Raw genomic sequence first — 13,280 nt, forward strand, 5'->3', positions numbered from 1 at the left:
CGCCACTGTCCGCCCGCCGCCACTATCCGCCACCGCCGCCACTGTCCGCCCGCCGCCACTATCCGCCACCGCCGCCACCACTGTCCGCCCGCCGCCACTGTCTGCCCGCCGCCACTATCCGCCACCGCCGCCACTGTCCGCCCGCCGCCACTATCCGCCACCGCCGCCACTGTCCGCCCGCCGCCACTGTCCGCCCGCCGCCGCCCTGTCCGCCCGCCGCCGCCCTGTCCGCCCGCCGCCACTGTCCGCCCGCTGCCACTATCCGCCACCGCCGCCACTATCCGCCACCGCCGCCACTGTCCGCCCGCCGCCACTGTTTGCCCACCGCCACTATCCGCCACCGCCGCTACTGTCCGCCCGCCGCCACTATCCGCCACCGCCGCCACTGTCTGCCCGCACTGTCCGCCCGCCGCCACTGTCCGCCCGCTGCCACTGTCCGCCCGCCGCCGCCACTGTCCGCCTGCCGCCACTGTCCGCCCGCCACCACTATCCGTCACTGTCCGCCACAGCCGCCACTCTCCGCCGTACAGCCTCCCCTCTCTCCGTTAGTAAATAATTATAATTGTTAGTAAATAATAAAAGAAATATAAATTATTAGATTTTTTTTACCCTTAAATTGGTTTTAATATTTAAATTGAAAATAATAATATAATATAAAATATAATAAAAATAATATAATATAAAATATAATTTAATTTCAAGAAATTTAACTTTAAACACAAAGATGTGAAAAGGGTTCAGATTATTGGCTCAAACCTTTCATAAGAGATTCATATTGGTATATGAATGGATTATGAATGATTCAGGTTAGGATTGTAAAGTTGCCACAACATCTCAAATCAGTGTTAGATACGTAGGTTTTGGTTATAAGTTTTGGAAACCTAATTAAGTCCACACACAATATCGTATCTGATACGATAAAACAAACGTTTCCAATCCTTTCAAATACTTTCCAGATATGTTGTGGCAACCTAAAATTGTTTGCTGGGAGGTGTGGCATCTATATAGTAGGTATATAAAAATACGTGCATATTCAAATAGAATGTTACATTCCATTGTAAAAGGGAATGAATCCAAATTGAATTACACATGCTTTAATCTCCGAAAGTTCTTCACCGATTGCTTTGAAATTTTGACACAACGTTGCATTCGAATAGTCGCATATTTTTATATACCTACTATATACATGCCTCACCTGTGACAGGAGAAAACATACTTTAAAAACAAAACCAAAAAACAGTGCCATCTGTTGGATGTAAGAACAACACACGCTGTAATCTCCGAAAAATCTTCACCGATTGCTATGAAATTTTGACACAACGTTCCATTCGAATACGCACGTGTTTTTATATACCTACTCTACAGATGCCGCACCTATTACAGGTAAAAACATGCTTTTCTTGGAAAAACAGCACCATCTGTTGCACATAACAGCAACAGATGCTATAATTCATATGTTATAATTTCATTTCAATGTTTCCGATTGCATTGATAAATTGAATTGTCATAGATTTTGATTTATTTTCATTTTGATTTAATTATTTTGTGTGACATTGCTTCGGAATCTAGCTTTGTTGTTTACCATACCGTTCATTTCATGAATATAAGTATAGATGCCACACGTGACACCTGTGACAGGAAAAACCATGTTTTTTTTTTTTTTAAACAGCGCCAACTGTTGTACGTAGGAGCAACATACGATATACTAATTATGTTACGATTCCATTTCAATGTTTATGATTGCACTGATAAATTTCATTTTCATAGATTTTGATTTATTTTCATTTTGATTTAATTATTTTGTGTGACATTGTCTTGGAATTGAGCTGTGCTGTTTACTATACCGTTCATTTCGTTAGCATAGTTTATTTCTATTTTTTTATGGTTATTCATTTCGTTTTTTTTAACTGTTTTTATTTTTCAGTGATTGGAACATCAGATCATTTGATGTTCCCAATTTTTGTTGGGAACAGGGGAGGGGGGGTAATAGCAGGGAGGACGAGGGGACGAGGGGACAGGGGAATGGAGAATGGTTTGGAGGACAAGGGGACAGGGAAGTGGGGGATGGAGTAGAGGATGAGGACACAGGGGGAGGGGGGGAATGGTAGGGAGGACGAGGGGACGGTAGAGTGGTGGATGGTGGGCAGGACAAGAGAACGGGAGGAGGGGGGGAATAGCGGGGAGTACTGGGGGACAGGGAAAGGTTGCTTTGGCTCAGCAACGCACATGCGTTTCTGAGTCACAGCAACGTTTGGCCGGGTACAGCTAGTAATTAAAAAAAATGAAAAGAAATCAAAATCTATGAAAATTCAAATTAACATTGAAATCGGAAACATTGACATGGAATTGTAACATATTAAGTATATGTTATATGTACATATATGGTGGCAATCGTATAACATTGATTCCATGTCAATGTTATATTACATTGACATGTAATCATAACATATTTAGTAAAGGTGTGTTGCTGTTATGTCCAACAGATGATGCTGTTTAAAAAAAAAAAAACACTTTTCCTGTCACAGGTGTAGCATCTATTCTTATACTTATGAAATGAACGGTATGGTAAACAACACAGCTCAATTCCAATGCAATATCACAATAAATAATTAAATAAAAATGAAAGTAACTTGAAATCTATGAAAATTCAATTTGTCAATGCAATCGGAAACATTGAAATAGGAATCATAACATATTTAGAATAGCGCGTGTTGGTCTTATGTGCAACAGATGGCGCTGTGTCTTAAAATATTTTTTTTTTACCTGTCACAGGTGTGGCATCTATACTTATAATCACGAAATGAACAGTATAGTAAACAACACAGCTTAGTTCCAACTCACTGTCACACAAAATTACAAATTCAAAATGAAAATAAATAGAAATCTATGAAAATTCAATTTGTCAATGCAATCAGAAACATTGAAATGGAATCGTAACCTATTTATTATAGTGTGTGATGCTATTACGTGCAACAGATGGTGCTGTTAAAAAAAAAACACGTTTTTACTGGTCACAGGAGTTGCATCTATATAGTAGGTATATAAAAACCCGCGCATATTCGAATGGAACGTTTTGTCAAAATGTCAAAACAATCACTGAAGAACTCTCGGAGATTAGCGATTTTGAACAAACGAACATTTACAATTTTATTTATTATTAGTATATTTTGGTAGCAGTCTTTCCTGTAGACATATATTATTAAATATGACCGAAAAAGTAAGATTAATAATTCTAACACGAATTTTCTCAATCTTTCGTACATTACGCTTCACTGTTGGAGGTAAATCAAAAATCAATTCTCCAAAATTCATTTTTATTTCTAGTCTGACGCGACACGGGCGCGTTTCGTAAAACTTATTACATTTTCAAAGACTTTTAGTTCACAAATACACAACTGAATAGAACTTACGTATCTCCGATTTTATATCTACATTTGAGTGAGGTGGGAGGGGTGATGTGGCATTAACACAAGACAGAACAAAAGGGGATATTAATAGGGTAATAAAAGTATCAACACAAGACAGAATACAAACAATGGGTATTGAATAGAAGTGTTTGTAGAAAGCCTATTGGTCCATATTTCTTGATGCTTCTATATTGGAGCGGAGTCTTGAGGTGGGTAGAATATAGTTGTGCAATAATTGGCTGTTGATTGCTGGTGTTGACTTCTTGATGTGTAGTGCCTCGCAAACGTCAAGCCGCCTGCTATCGCTGTATCTATCGATGATTTCTGTGTTGTTTACTAGGATTTCTCTGGCGATGGTTTGGTTGTGGGAAGAGATTATATGTTCCTTAATGGAGCCCTGTTGCTTATGCATCGTTAAACACCTAGAAAGAGATGTTGTTGTCTTGCCTATATACTGGGTTTTTTGGAGCTTACAGTCCCCAAGTGGGCATTTGAAGGCATAGACGACGTTAGTCTCTTTTAAAGCATTCTGTTTTGTGTCTGGAGAGTTTCTCATGAGTAGGCTGGCCGTTTTTCTGGTTTTATAGTAAATCGTCAGTTGTATCCTCTGATTTTTGTCTGTAGGGATAACGTTTCTATTAACAATATCTTTCAGGACCCTTTCCTCCGTTTTATGAGCTGTGGAAAAGAAGTTCCTGTAAAATAGTCTAATAGGGGGTATAGGTGTTGTGTTAGTTGTCTCTTCAGAGGTTGCATGGCTTTTCACTTTCCTTCTTATGATGTCTTCGACGAAACCATTGGAGAAGCCGTTATTGACTAGGACCTGCCTTACCCTACAGAGTTCTTCGTCGACTTGCTTCCATTCTGAGCTGTGGCTGAGAGCACGGTCGACATATGCGTTAACAACACTCCTCTTGTACCTGTCAGGGCAGTCGCTGTTGGCATTTAGGCACATTCCTATGTTTGTTTCCTTAGTGTAGAGAAAGGGCAGCTTCCCATCCTTTTCCATCTCGTAAGTGAAACGCAGCACGGAACTCTGCTCAAATGCCTCCTTCAGCTCCTGCAGATGTCTGACATCAGGTACCTGTGTAAAAATGTTGTCAACATACCTGCAGTATATGGCCGGTTTCAAGTTCATGTCGACTAAGACTTTTTGCTCGATGGTACCCATGTAGAAGTTTGCAAACAGGACACCTAGGGGAGAACCCATGGCGACCCCATCTACTTGCTTATACATGTGCCCATCCGGGCTCAAGAAGGGTGCCTCTTTAGTACAAGCTTGGAGTAGTTTCCTCAGAATATTTTCTGGTATGTCAAGAGGAGTACAGGCTGGATCACGATACACTCTGTCGGCTACCTATCTACACTAAGGAAACAAACATAGGAATGTGCCTAAATGCCAACAGCGACTGCCCTGACAGGTACAAGAGGAGTGTTGTTAACGCATATGTCGACCGTGTTCTCAGCCACAGCTCAGAATGGAAGCAAGTCGACGAAGAACTCTGTAGGGTAAGGCAGGTCCTAGTCAATAACGGCTTCTCCAATGGTTTCGTCGAAGACATCATAAGAAGGAAAGTGAAAAGCCATGCAACCTCCGAAGAGACAACTAACACAACACCTATACCCCCTATTAGACTATTTTACAGGAACTTCTTTTCCACAGCTCATAAAACGGAGGAAAGGGTCCTGAAAGATATTGTTAATAGAAACGTTATCCCTACAGACAAAAATCAGAGGATACAACTGACGATTTACTATAAAACCAGAAAAACGGCCAGCCTACTCATGAGAAACTCTCCAGACACAAAACAGAACGCTTTAAAAGAGACTAACGTCGTCTATGCCTTCAAATGCCCACTTGGGGACTGTAAGCTCCAAAAAACCCAGTATATAGGCAAGACAACAACATCTCTTTCTAGGCGTTTAACGATGCATAAGCAACAGGGCTCCATTAAGGAACATATAATCTCTTCCCACAACCAAACCATCGCCAGAGAAATCCTAGTAAACAACACAGAAATCATCGATAGATACAGCGATAGCAGGCGGCTTGACGTTTGCGAGGCACTACACATCAAGAAGTCAACACCAGCAATCAACAGCCAATTATTGCACAACTATATTCTACCCACCTCAAGACTCCGCTCCAATATAGAAGCATCAAGAAATATGGACCAATAGGCTTTCTACAAACACTTCTATTCAATACCCATTGTTTGTGTTCTGTCTTGTGTTGATACTTTTATTACCCTATTAATATCCCCTTTTGTTCTGTCTTGTGTTAATGCCACATCACCCCTCCCACCTCACTCAAATGTAGATATAAAATCGGAGATACGTAAGTTCTATTCAGTTGTGTATTTGTGAACTAAAAGTCTTTGAAAATGTAATAAGTTTTACGAAACGCGCCCGTGTCGCGTCAGACTAGAAATAAAAATGAATTTTGGAGAATTGATTTTTGATTTACCTCCAACAGTGAAGCGTAATGTACGAAAGATTGAGAAAATTCGTGTTAGAATTATTAATCTTACTTTTTCGGTCATATTTAATAATTTTATTTATATAGATGTGGCATTGAATATACATGTAGCGTTGATTATGCATGTGGCATTGATTATGCATGTGGTGTTGATTTTACATGTGGCGTTTATTACACATGTGGCGTTGATTACACATGTGGCGTTGATTTTACATGTGGCGTTTATTATACATGTGGCGTTTATTATGCATATGACATGGATTATACATACAAAGATTGACTACACATGTGGCATTTGTTATACATGTGACATTGGTTAAGTGGCGTTGATTATACATGTGTCATTTGTTATACACGTGGCATTAATTATAAATATGAAATTTATTATTCATTCATAAATATGACATATGATATTTTTAATTACACATGTGACATTCATTATACATCATATGGTATTGATAACACTAGTGGCACTGAATATGCATGTGACCTTCTGTATACATATGATGTTGGCTATACATGTGGCATTGTTTATGCGTGTCTGTATGTCTGTGTCTCAACCATCGTAAGCACACCTATTTGTGCTTGCGATGGTTGAGCTCTGGCTCTTTGGTCCCGCCTCTCAACTGTAAATAAACTGGTGAACTGGTTCCTGAGCCTTTTGAGCTCTATCATATGTCCACTTGAAACAGTGTATGGGGTTTGCCTCCACCACATCACTTCCTAATGCATTCCATTTGTCTACTACTCCGACAATAACAAAAAAATTTCTAATGTTTCTATGGCTCATTTGAGCACTCAAGTTCCACCTGTGTCCCCTAGTGCATGTGCCCCTTGTATTAAATAGCCTGTCTTTATCTTTATATATCAATTCCTTTGAGATTCTTGTATGTGGTGATCATGTCCCCTCTAACTCTTCTGTCTTCCAGCAACGTGAGGTTTAATTCTCGTAGTCTCTCCTCGTGGATCAAACCCCTCAGTTCGAGTAATAGTCTGGTGGAAAACCTTTGAAGCTTTTCCAGTTTAGTCTTATGCTTGACTAGATATGGACTCCATGCTGGAGCTGCATACTCGAGGATTGGTCTGACATATGTGGTATACAAAGTTCTGAATGATTCCTTGCACAAGGTTCAAAAGACCGTTCTTGGCATATGCCGCTGATGCTATCTTCTTGATATGGGCTTCAGGAGACAGGTCTGGCGTGATATCGACTCCCAGGTCTTTCTCTCTGATTCTTGAAAAACTTCATCTCCCAAATTATACCTTGTATCTGGCCTCCTGCTCCCTACATCTATCTTCATTACATTACATTTGCTTGGGTTAAACTTTAACAGCCATTTGTTCGACCATTCCTTCAGTTTGCCCGGGTTTTCCGGAAGCCTCAAGCAGTCTTCCTTCTTAATTTTGTCTTAATCCTACTCATAATTTTGGCGTCGTCAGCAAATATTGAGAGGAATGAGCCAATACCCTCTGAAAGATCATTTACGTATATTAGAAACAGGATAGGTCCGAGTACAGAGCCCTGTGGGACTCCACTGGTGACTTCACGCCAATCTGAAGCCTCACCCCTCACTGTAACTCTCTGCTTCCTATCGCTTAGGTATTCCCTTATCCACAGGAGCACCCTACCTGTTACTCCTGCTTATGCACCAGCCTATCATGGGGTATTGTGTCAAAAGCTTTCCAATAGTCCAATAAAATGCAGACCGTTCTACAGTTCTTTCTTGTTAAATCTTTGTCACCTGATCGTAGAATTATATTAAGCCAGTAAGGCAAGAGTTACTTTCCCTGAACCCATGTTAATGGCTTGTCACGAAGTTCCTTCTCTCCACATGAGTTACTAGTTTTTTTCTCATGATCTTCTCCATCACCTTGCATGGTATACAAGTTAAGGACACTGGCCTGTAGTTCAGTGCCTCTTGTCTGTCACCATTTTTGTATATTGGGACTACATTAGCCGTTTTCCATATTTCTAGTAGGTCTCCCGTTTCTAGTGAACTACTATACACTATGGAGAGTGGCAAGCAAAGTGCTTCTGCACACTCTTTCAATACCCACTGTGAGATTCCGTCCGGACCAACAGTCTTTCTCATGTCCAGATTCAACAGATGCCTCTTGATCTCATCTCTTGATATTTAGATCCCTTCCAAGCCCTCCAGGTTTACTGCCACCTCTCCTAGCGCAGTAACCTCACCTTGTTCTGATTGTGAAGACCTCCTGGAACCTTTTGTTGAGGTATTCACATACCTCTTTGTCGTTCTCTGTGTACCTGTTCTCATCGGTTGTAAGTTTCATCACGTGTTCTTTCACTGTTCTTTTCCTCCTGATGTGACTTTGGAGTAGCTTTTGTTCGGCCGTGGCTTTATTTGCTATATCTTTTTCATATTTTTTTTCTCTCCTTCTCTCACTAACTTTCTTATTATTCCTGGTTCTCTGGTATCTCTCGCTACTTTCTGGCGTTCTGTTATTTCGGAAGTTCCTCCACGCCCTTGTGTTCACTTCCTTTGCTTCCATACATGTCCTATTAAACCATGGATTCTTCTTTTACGTCTCGGTTTTTTTCCTTTGGGCAGGGATGAACCTGTTTACTGCCTCCTGACACTTTTGAGTGTCATAGTCCATCATGTTTTGAATGGACTTAGTTCTGAGGTCTGTGTTCCATGGAATATTGCTTAGGAATTTTCACATCTCCTCGTAATTTCCCTTTCAGAACACCAGCCCTTTGTTTCCTAGTTCTTTTTTTTTGGGGAGATAAATCCTAGCTCTATCAGGTACTCAAAAATCAATACACTGAGATCACTCATTCCCAAGGGTGCTTCCAACTTAACTTCCCTTATATCCGACTCATTTAGGGTAAATATCAGATCAAGCACAGCTTTTTCATCTTCACCTCTCATTCTTGTTGGTCCCCCTTAATGTGTTGGCTTAGAAAGTTTCTTGTTGTCGCGTCCAGCAGTTTACCTCTTCATGTGTCTGGTCCTCCACGTGGGTCTCTGTTCTCCCAATCTATCTTCCTGAGGTTGAAGGTTCCTATGACTAGTAGTCCAGGTCCGTTCCTGCTAGCGACAGAAGCTGCTCTCTCAATTATTCTAGTGTCCAAGTTGGTTCTATCATATACGTGTTTGGGTCTTCTGTTATTTGGCGGGGGTGGGTGGGGGGTTATATATGACTACTACTAAAAGTTTTTGTCCTCATATTGCTATGGTACCTGTTTTGTAGTCACTGTAGTGAAGGTTTGTAATAACAAACCTTCACAGCCCTGAATAACTAACTCCTCAAATTTCCAGCCTTTTCTTATCAGCAAAGCTACACCACCTCCTCTTCCATCTCTCTGTTTCCTCACTATATAATAATCCAGCAGAAACACTGCATTTGTTATGATTTTCGTTAGCTTTGTTTCTGTGACTGTTATTATGTCTGGGATTTCTTCCAGTACCCATTCTTCAAGTTCATTTGTTTTATTTGTAATCCCATCTATGTTAGTGTACATTGCCTTGAAGTTCACTTTCTTTTGTTCATTCTCATGTCCCCTTCTTGGTGAGCGTTCTGTTGATGGGGGAAGCTGCTCCATAGGTATGATGATTTGTGAGGTAGTTAACAGGGTCTCCGAGGATACTGCGGTGAGAGGCGGGGGTCTAGGGCAGGCGGGGACAAGGGACAGGGAGGGAATGGGATAAAGGAGGAGGGAGACAGGGAGGGAAATCAGGGAGGGGAACATGGTGGGAATGGCGGAGGGGTGATTGGGTGGGAATAGAGTGGTAGGGGCAAGGAGGGAGGGAGGGTTGACTGGGCATTTGAGTGGGGGCAGGTAAGGTTAGGGGTAGGGAAGGTTTCTAGGCAGAGGAGGGTGGTGGTGTTGCCCTCCCCTCTGGTGTTGCTGGGATGCTGGTTGTGGGTTCCCTTTTGTCTCTAGGAATGTTGTGTTGGGCGCTGTTATTTCCTGGTTTTCTCCTCTCACTATGCGCTCTATTCGTTCTCATATTGTAGTTAGCTCTTTCTTGCTAGAATATTCTCCTTCGTGTTCTCGTTTGCAAACACTAACTTTATCAGGTAGTCTCTGTCCTTGTTGCATCAGCTTAACCTGAAAACCTTCTCAATGCTTTGTTCAGCCCCTTCCATCTATAACCCTTTTGGTATTTCATTCACTGCCACTCTCTCCTTATTCCATTCTGTCCTACTGGTTCCTCCCTTGACTGAACAGGTTCCAACTGTCAAGAATCTGTTTCTTATCATCGCTTGCTGTTGTGGGCTCGAAACATGGCAGATAACAGCTACAAGTCTTATGAGGCGAGTGTGCTAAGCGGCAGCTTTGGAGCCTGGAGCCTACTGTGTGTCTGTGTATCTGTGTGTTACTCTTCACTTAGTGAAGAGTAAATGACTGACTTGATACCTAGTGACGAGGGTCTCTTAATAGACTCTAAGGTTCTGTAATGGCACTTTAGGAGAACAGTTTCAGAGTAAATGACAGTGAAATGAGATTTAAATATTGTATAGTTATTGACCCTGAAGCGCGTCGAGAATAATTAAGCTGGGGCGAGAAAGTTGAAGTTATTAAAACAAAATCTATATCAAGGATGAGAAGTTCGGGGAATGTGTTAATAAGACTTAAAACAAGCTTAGGTTAGAGCTGACTCAGGAACCACTTGTGTGAGAGGCTGTAGGAAAAAGTCTGGCAATTTATATTTAATGATGCTCAGGGTAAAACCTGCTGAGCCACGGCAGCAGGAGGCGCTGCTTGCTGAGCAACGGCAGCAGGAGGCGCTGCCTGGTGAGCTACGGCAGCAGGAGGCGCTGCCTGCTGAGCCACGGCAGCAGGAGGCGCTGTCTGCTGAGCCACGGCAGCAGGAGGCGCTGCCTGCTGAGCCACGGCAGCAGGAGGCGCTGCCTGCTGAGCCACGGCAGCAGGAGGCGCTGCCTGCTGAGCTACGGCACCAGGAGGCGCTGCCTGCTGAGCTACGGCAGCAGGAGGTGCTGTCTGCTGAGCCACGGCAGCAGGAGGCGCTGCCTGCTGAGCTACGGCAGCAGGAGGTGCTGTCTGCTAAGCTACGGCAGCAGGAGGCGCTGCCTGCTGAGCTACGGCAGCTGGAGGCACTGCCTGCTGAGCCACGACAGCAGGAGGCGCTGCCTGCTGAGCTACGGCAGCTGGCGGCACTGCCTGCTGAGCCACGACAGCAGGAGGCGCTGCCTGCTGAGCTACGGCAGCTGGCGGCACTGCCTGCTGAGCCACGACAGCAGGAGGCGCTGCCTGCTGAGCTACGGCAGCTGGAGGCACTGCCTGCTGAGCCACGGCAGCAGGAGGCGCTGCCTGCTGAGCTACGGCAGCTGGAGGCACTGCCTGCTGAGCTACGGCAGCAGGAGGCGCTGCCTGCTGAGCCACGGTAGCAGGAGGCGCTGCCTGCTGAGCTACGGCAGCTGGAGGCACTGCCTGGTGAGCTACGGCAGCAGGAGGCGCTGCCTGCTGAGCTACGGCAGCAGGAGGCGCTGCCTGCTGAGCCACGGCAGCAGGAGGCGCTGCCTGCTGAGCTACGGCAGCAGGAGGTGCTGTCTGCTGAGCCACGGCAGCAGGTGGCGCTGCCTGCTGAGCTACGGCAGCAGGAGGTGATGTCTGCTGAGCTACGGCAGCAGGAGGTGATGTCTGCTGAGCTACGGCAGCAGGTGGCGCTGCCTGCTGAGCTACGGCAGCAGGAGGTGATGTCTGCTGAGCTACGGCAGCAGGAGGTGATGTCTGCTGAGCTACGGCAGCAGGAGGCCTGCTGAGCTACGGCAGCAGGAGGCCTGGTGAGCCACGGCAGCAGGAGGCGCTGCCTGCTGTTACAGCGGACAGAATTATCATAGTGACTGCCTCAGCAAAACCAACAGCACGTCTTCCGTTGTTGCTTCAGCGCGACTACCAAGGCTGCAAGTGTGAGGATGAGCACAAATGTAAAGTACTTGTCAGGTGAGGAGAGGCAGCACACTCGCCTCGTACATCTTGCCAGTGATATCGGCCATGGTTCGAGACCACGGCAGCAAGCGATGATAATGTGAATATTTAAGACTGATGGAACCTGATCGGTCTAGAAGGACCCAACAAATTAGAATAGATTCTCTTAATCTCAATTGTAATGGTATGAGCAGTTGCAAATGATGATATGTAACTGTTTATCACTCAGAATGTTTGGTAATATGTTGGTTGTATGTAATGAGTGTCTATGTATATCTATATAAAGAAAAATGGAAATGTTCGTTTGTTCAAAATCATTAATCTCCGAAAATTCTTCACCGATTACCTTGAAATTTTCACACAACGTTCCATTCGCATTCGAGCGGGTTTATATATATATATATATATATATATATATATATATATATATATATATATATATATATATATATATATATATATATATATATACTATATAGATGTCACGTCTGTGACGGGAAAAAAAACATGTTTTTTGTAAAAACCTGTGTTTTTCATGTGTTTTTCAAGTGAGGTAAATCTTCGAAACCTCTTTACCGATTGCTTTGAAATCTTGACACAATATTGCATTCGAATAGGCGAGTATTTTTATATACCTACTATATACATGCCTCACCTGTGACAGGAAAAAACATATTTTTCTTGAAAAACAGTGCCATCTGTAAGACGTATTAACAACACACGCTGTAATCACCGAAAGTTCTTCACCGATTGCTTTGAATTTTTTACACAACGTTCCTATCGAATAGGTGCGTGTTTTGATATACCTATTATTTAGACGCCACACCTGTGACAAGTGAAAACATGCATTTTTTGAAACACGCCATCTGTTGCACGTAGGAGCAACATAATATATACTAGATATGTTACGTTTCAATTTCAATGTTTCCGATTGTATTGATATATTGAATTTTCATAGATTTTGATTTATTTTAATTTTTATTTAATTATTTTGTATGACATTGCGTTGGTATTGAACTGTGATGTTTACCATACCGTTCATTTCATGGGTATACTTTATTTGTTTCTTTTTTCATGGTTTTTCATTTCATTTTTTAACTGTTCTTCTTATTTTTCAGTGCAATTGGTGGTGAAATTGAGCTGTGTCGATTGATCTGTGTTGGAATGAAATATTTCGTTAGTATTTTTTGTTTTTGTTTTGATAACAAGAAAATGGACAACACGTTTATTTCACAGCTGCAAATGTGCAACAAACAGCTATGAATCCACCGGCTGCAATATTAACTGCTTTCTTCTCGTTATGTCAAAATTACGCGTTTGCGAAAACACTGCTGTATTCGGAAGTGCCTTCGTATTACACATGGAATGCCAGTAGAACATTTTTGAACGACGTAAACGAGGAGAGCGAGTCGACGGACAACCTGGCATATTCAAACAAACTACGATAGGCAGACCAGACCACTCACTAGAA

At 42.9% G+C, this 13,280-nt stretch overlaps 1 protein-coding gene across 1 annotated transcript; it reads left to right on the top strand.

Moving 5' to 3' along the window:
• The first annotated feature begins 10,575 nt into the window (after positions 1 to 10,575).
• LOC123759188 (zinc finger protein 853-like) lies at positions 10,576 to 11,268 on the top strand. The gene has a single exon (XM_045744067.1). The coding sequence runs from the start codon at positions 10,576 to 10,578 to the stop codon at positions 11,266 to 11,268; it is 693 nt and encodes a 230-aa protein (XP_045600023.1).
• The last annotated feature ends 2,012 nt before the right edge of the window (positions 11,269 to 13,280 follow it).

Source organism: Procambarus clarkii, chromosome 15 (genome assembly GCF_040958095.1).
Source record: "Procambarus clarkii isolate CNS0578487 chromosome 15, FALCON_Pclarkii_2.0, whole genome shotgun sequence".
Taxonomy (NCBI): Eukaryota; Metazoa; Arthropoda; class Malacostraca; order Decapoda; family Cambaridae; genus Procambarus; species Procambarus clarkii.

Bases quoted from the DNA above. Each gene is read 5' to 3' on its own strand.
- LOC123759188 (XM_045744067.1), top strand. From the start codon at position 10,576: ATGCTCAGGGTAAAACCTGCTGAGCCACGGCAGCAGGAGGCGCTGCTT.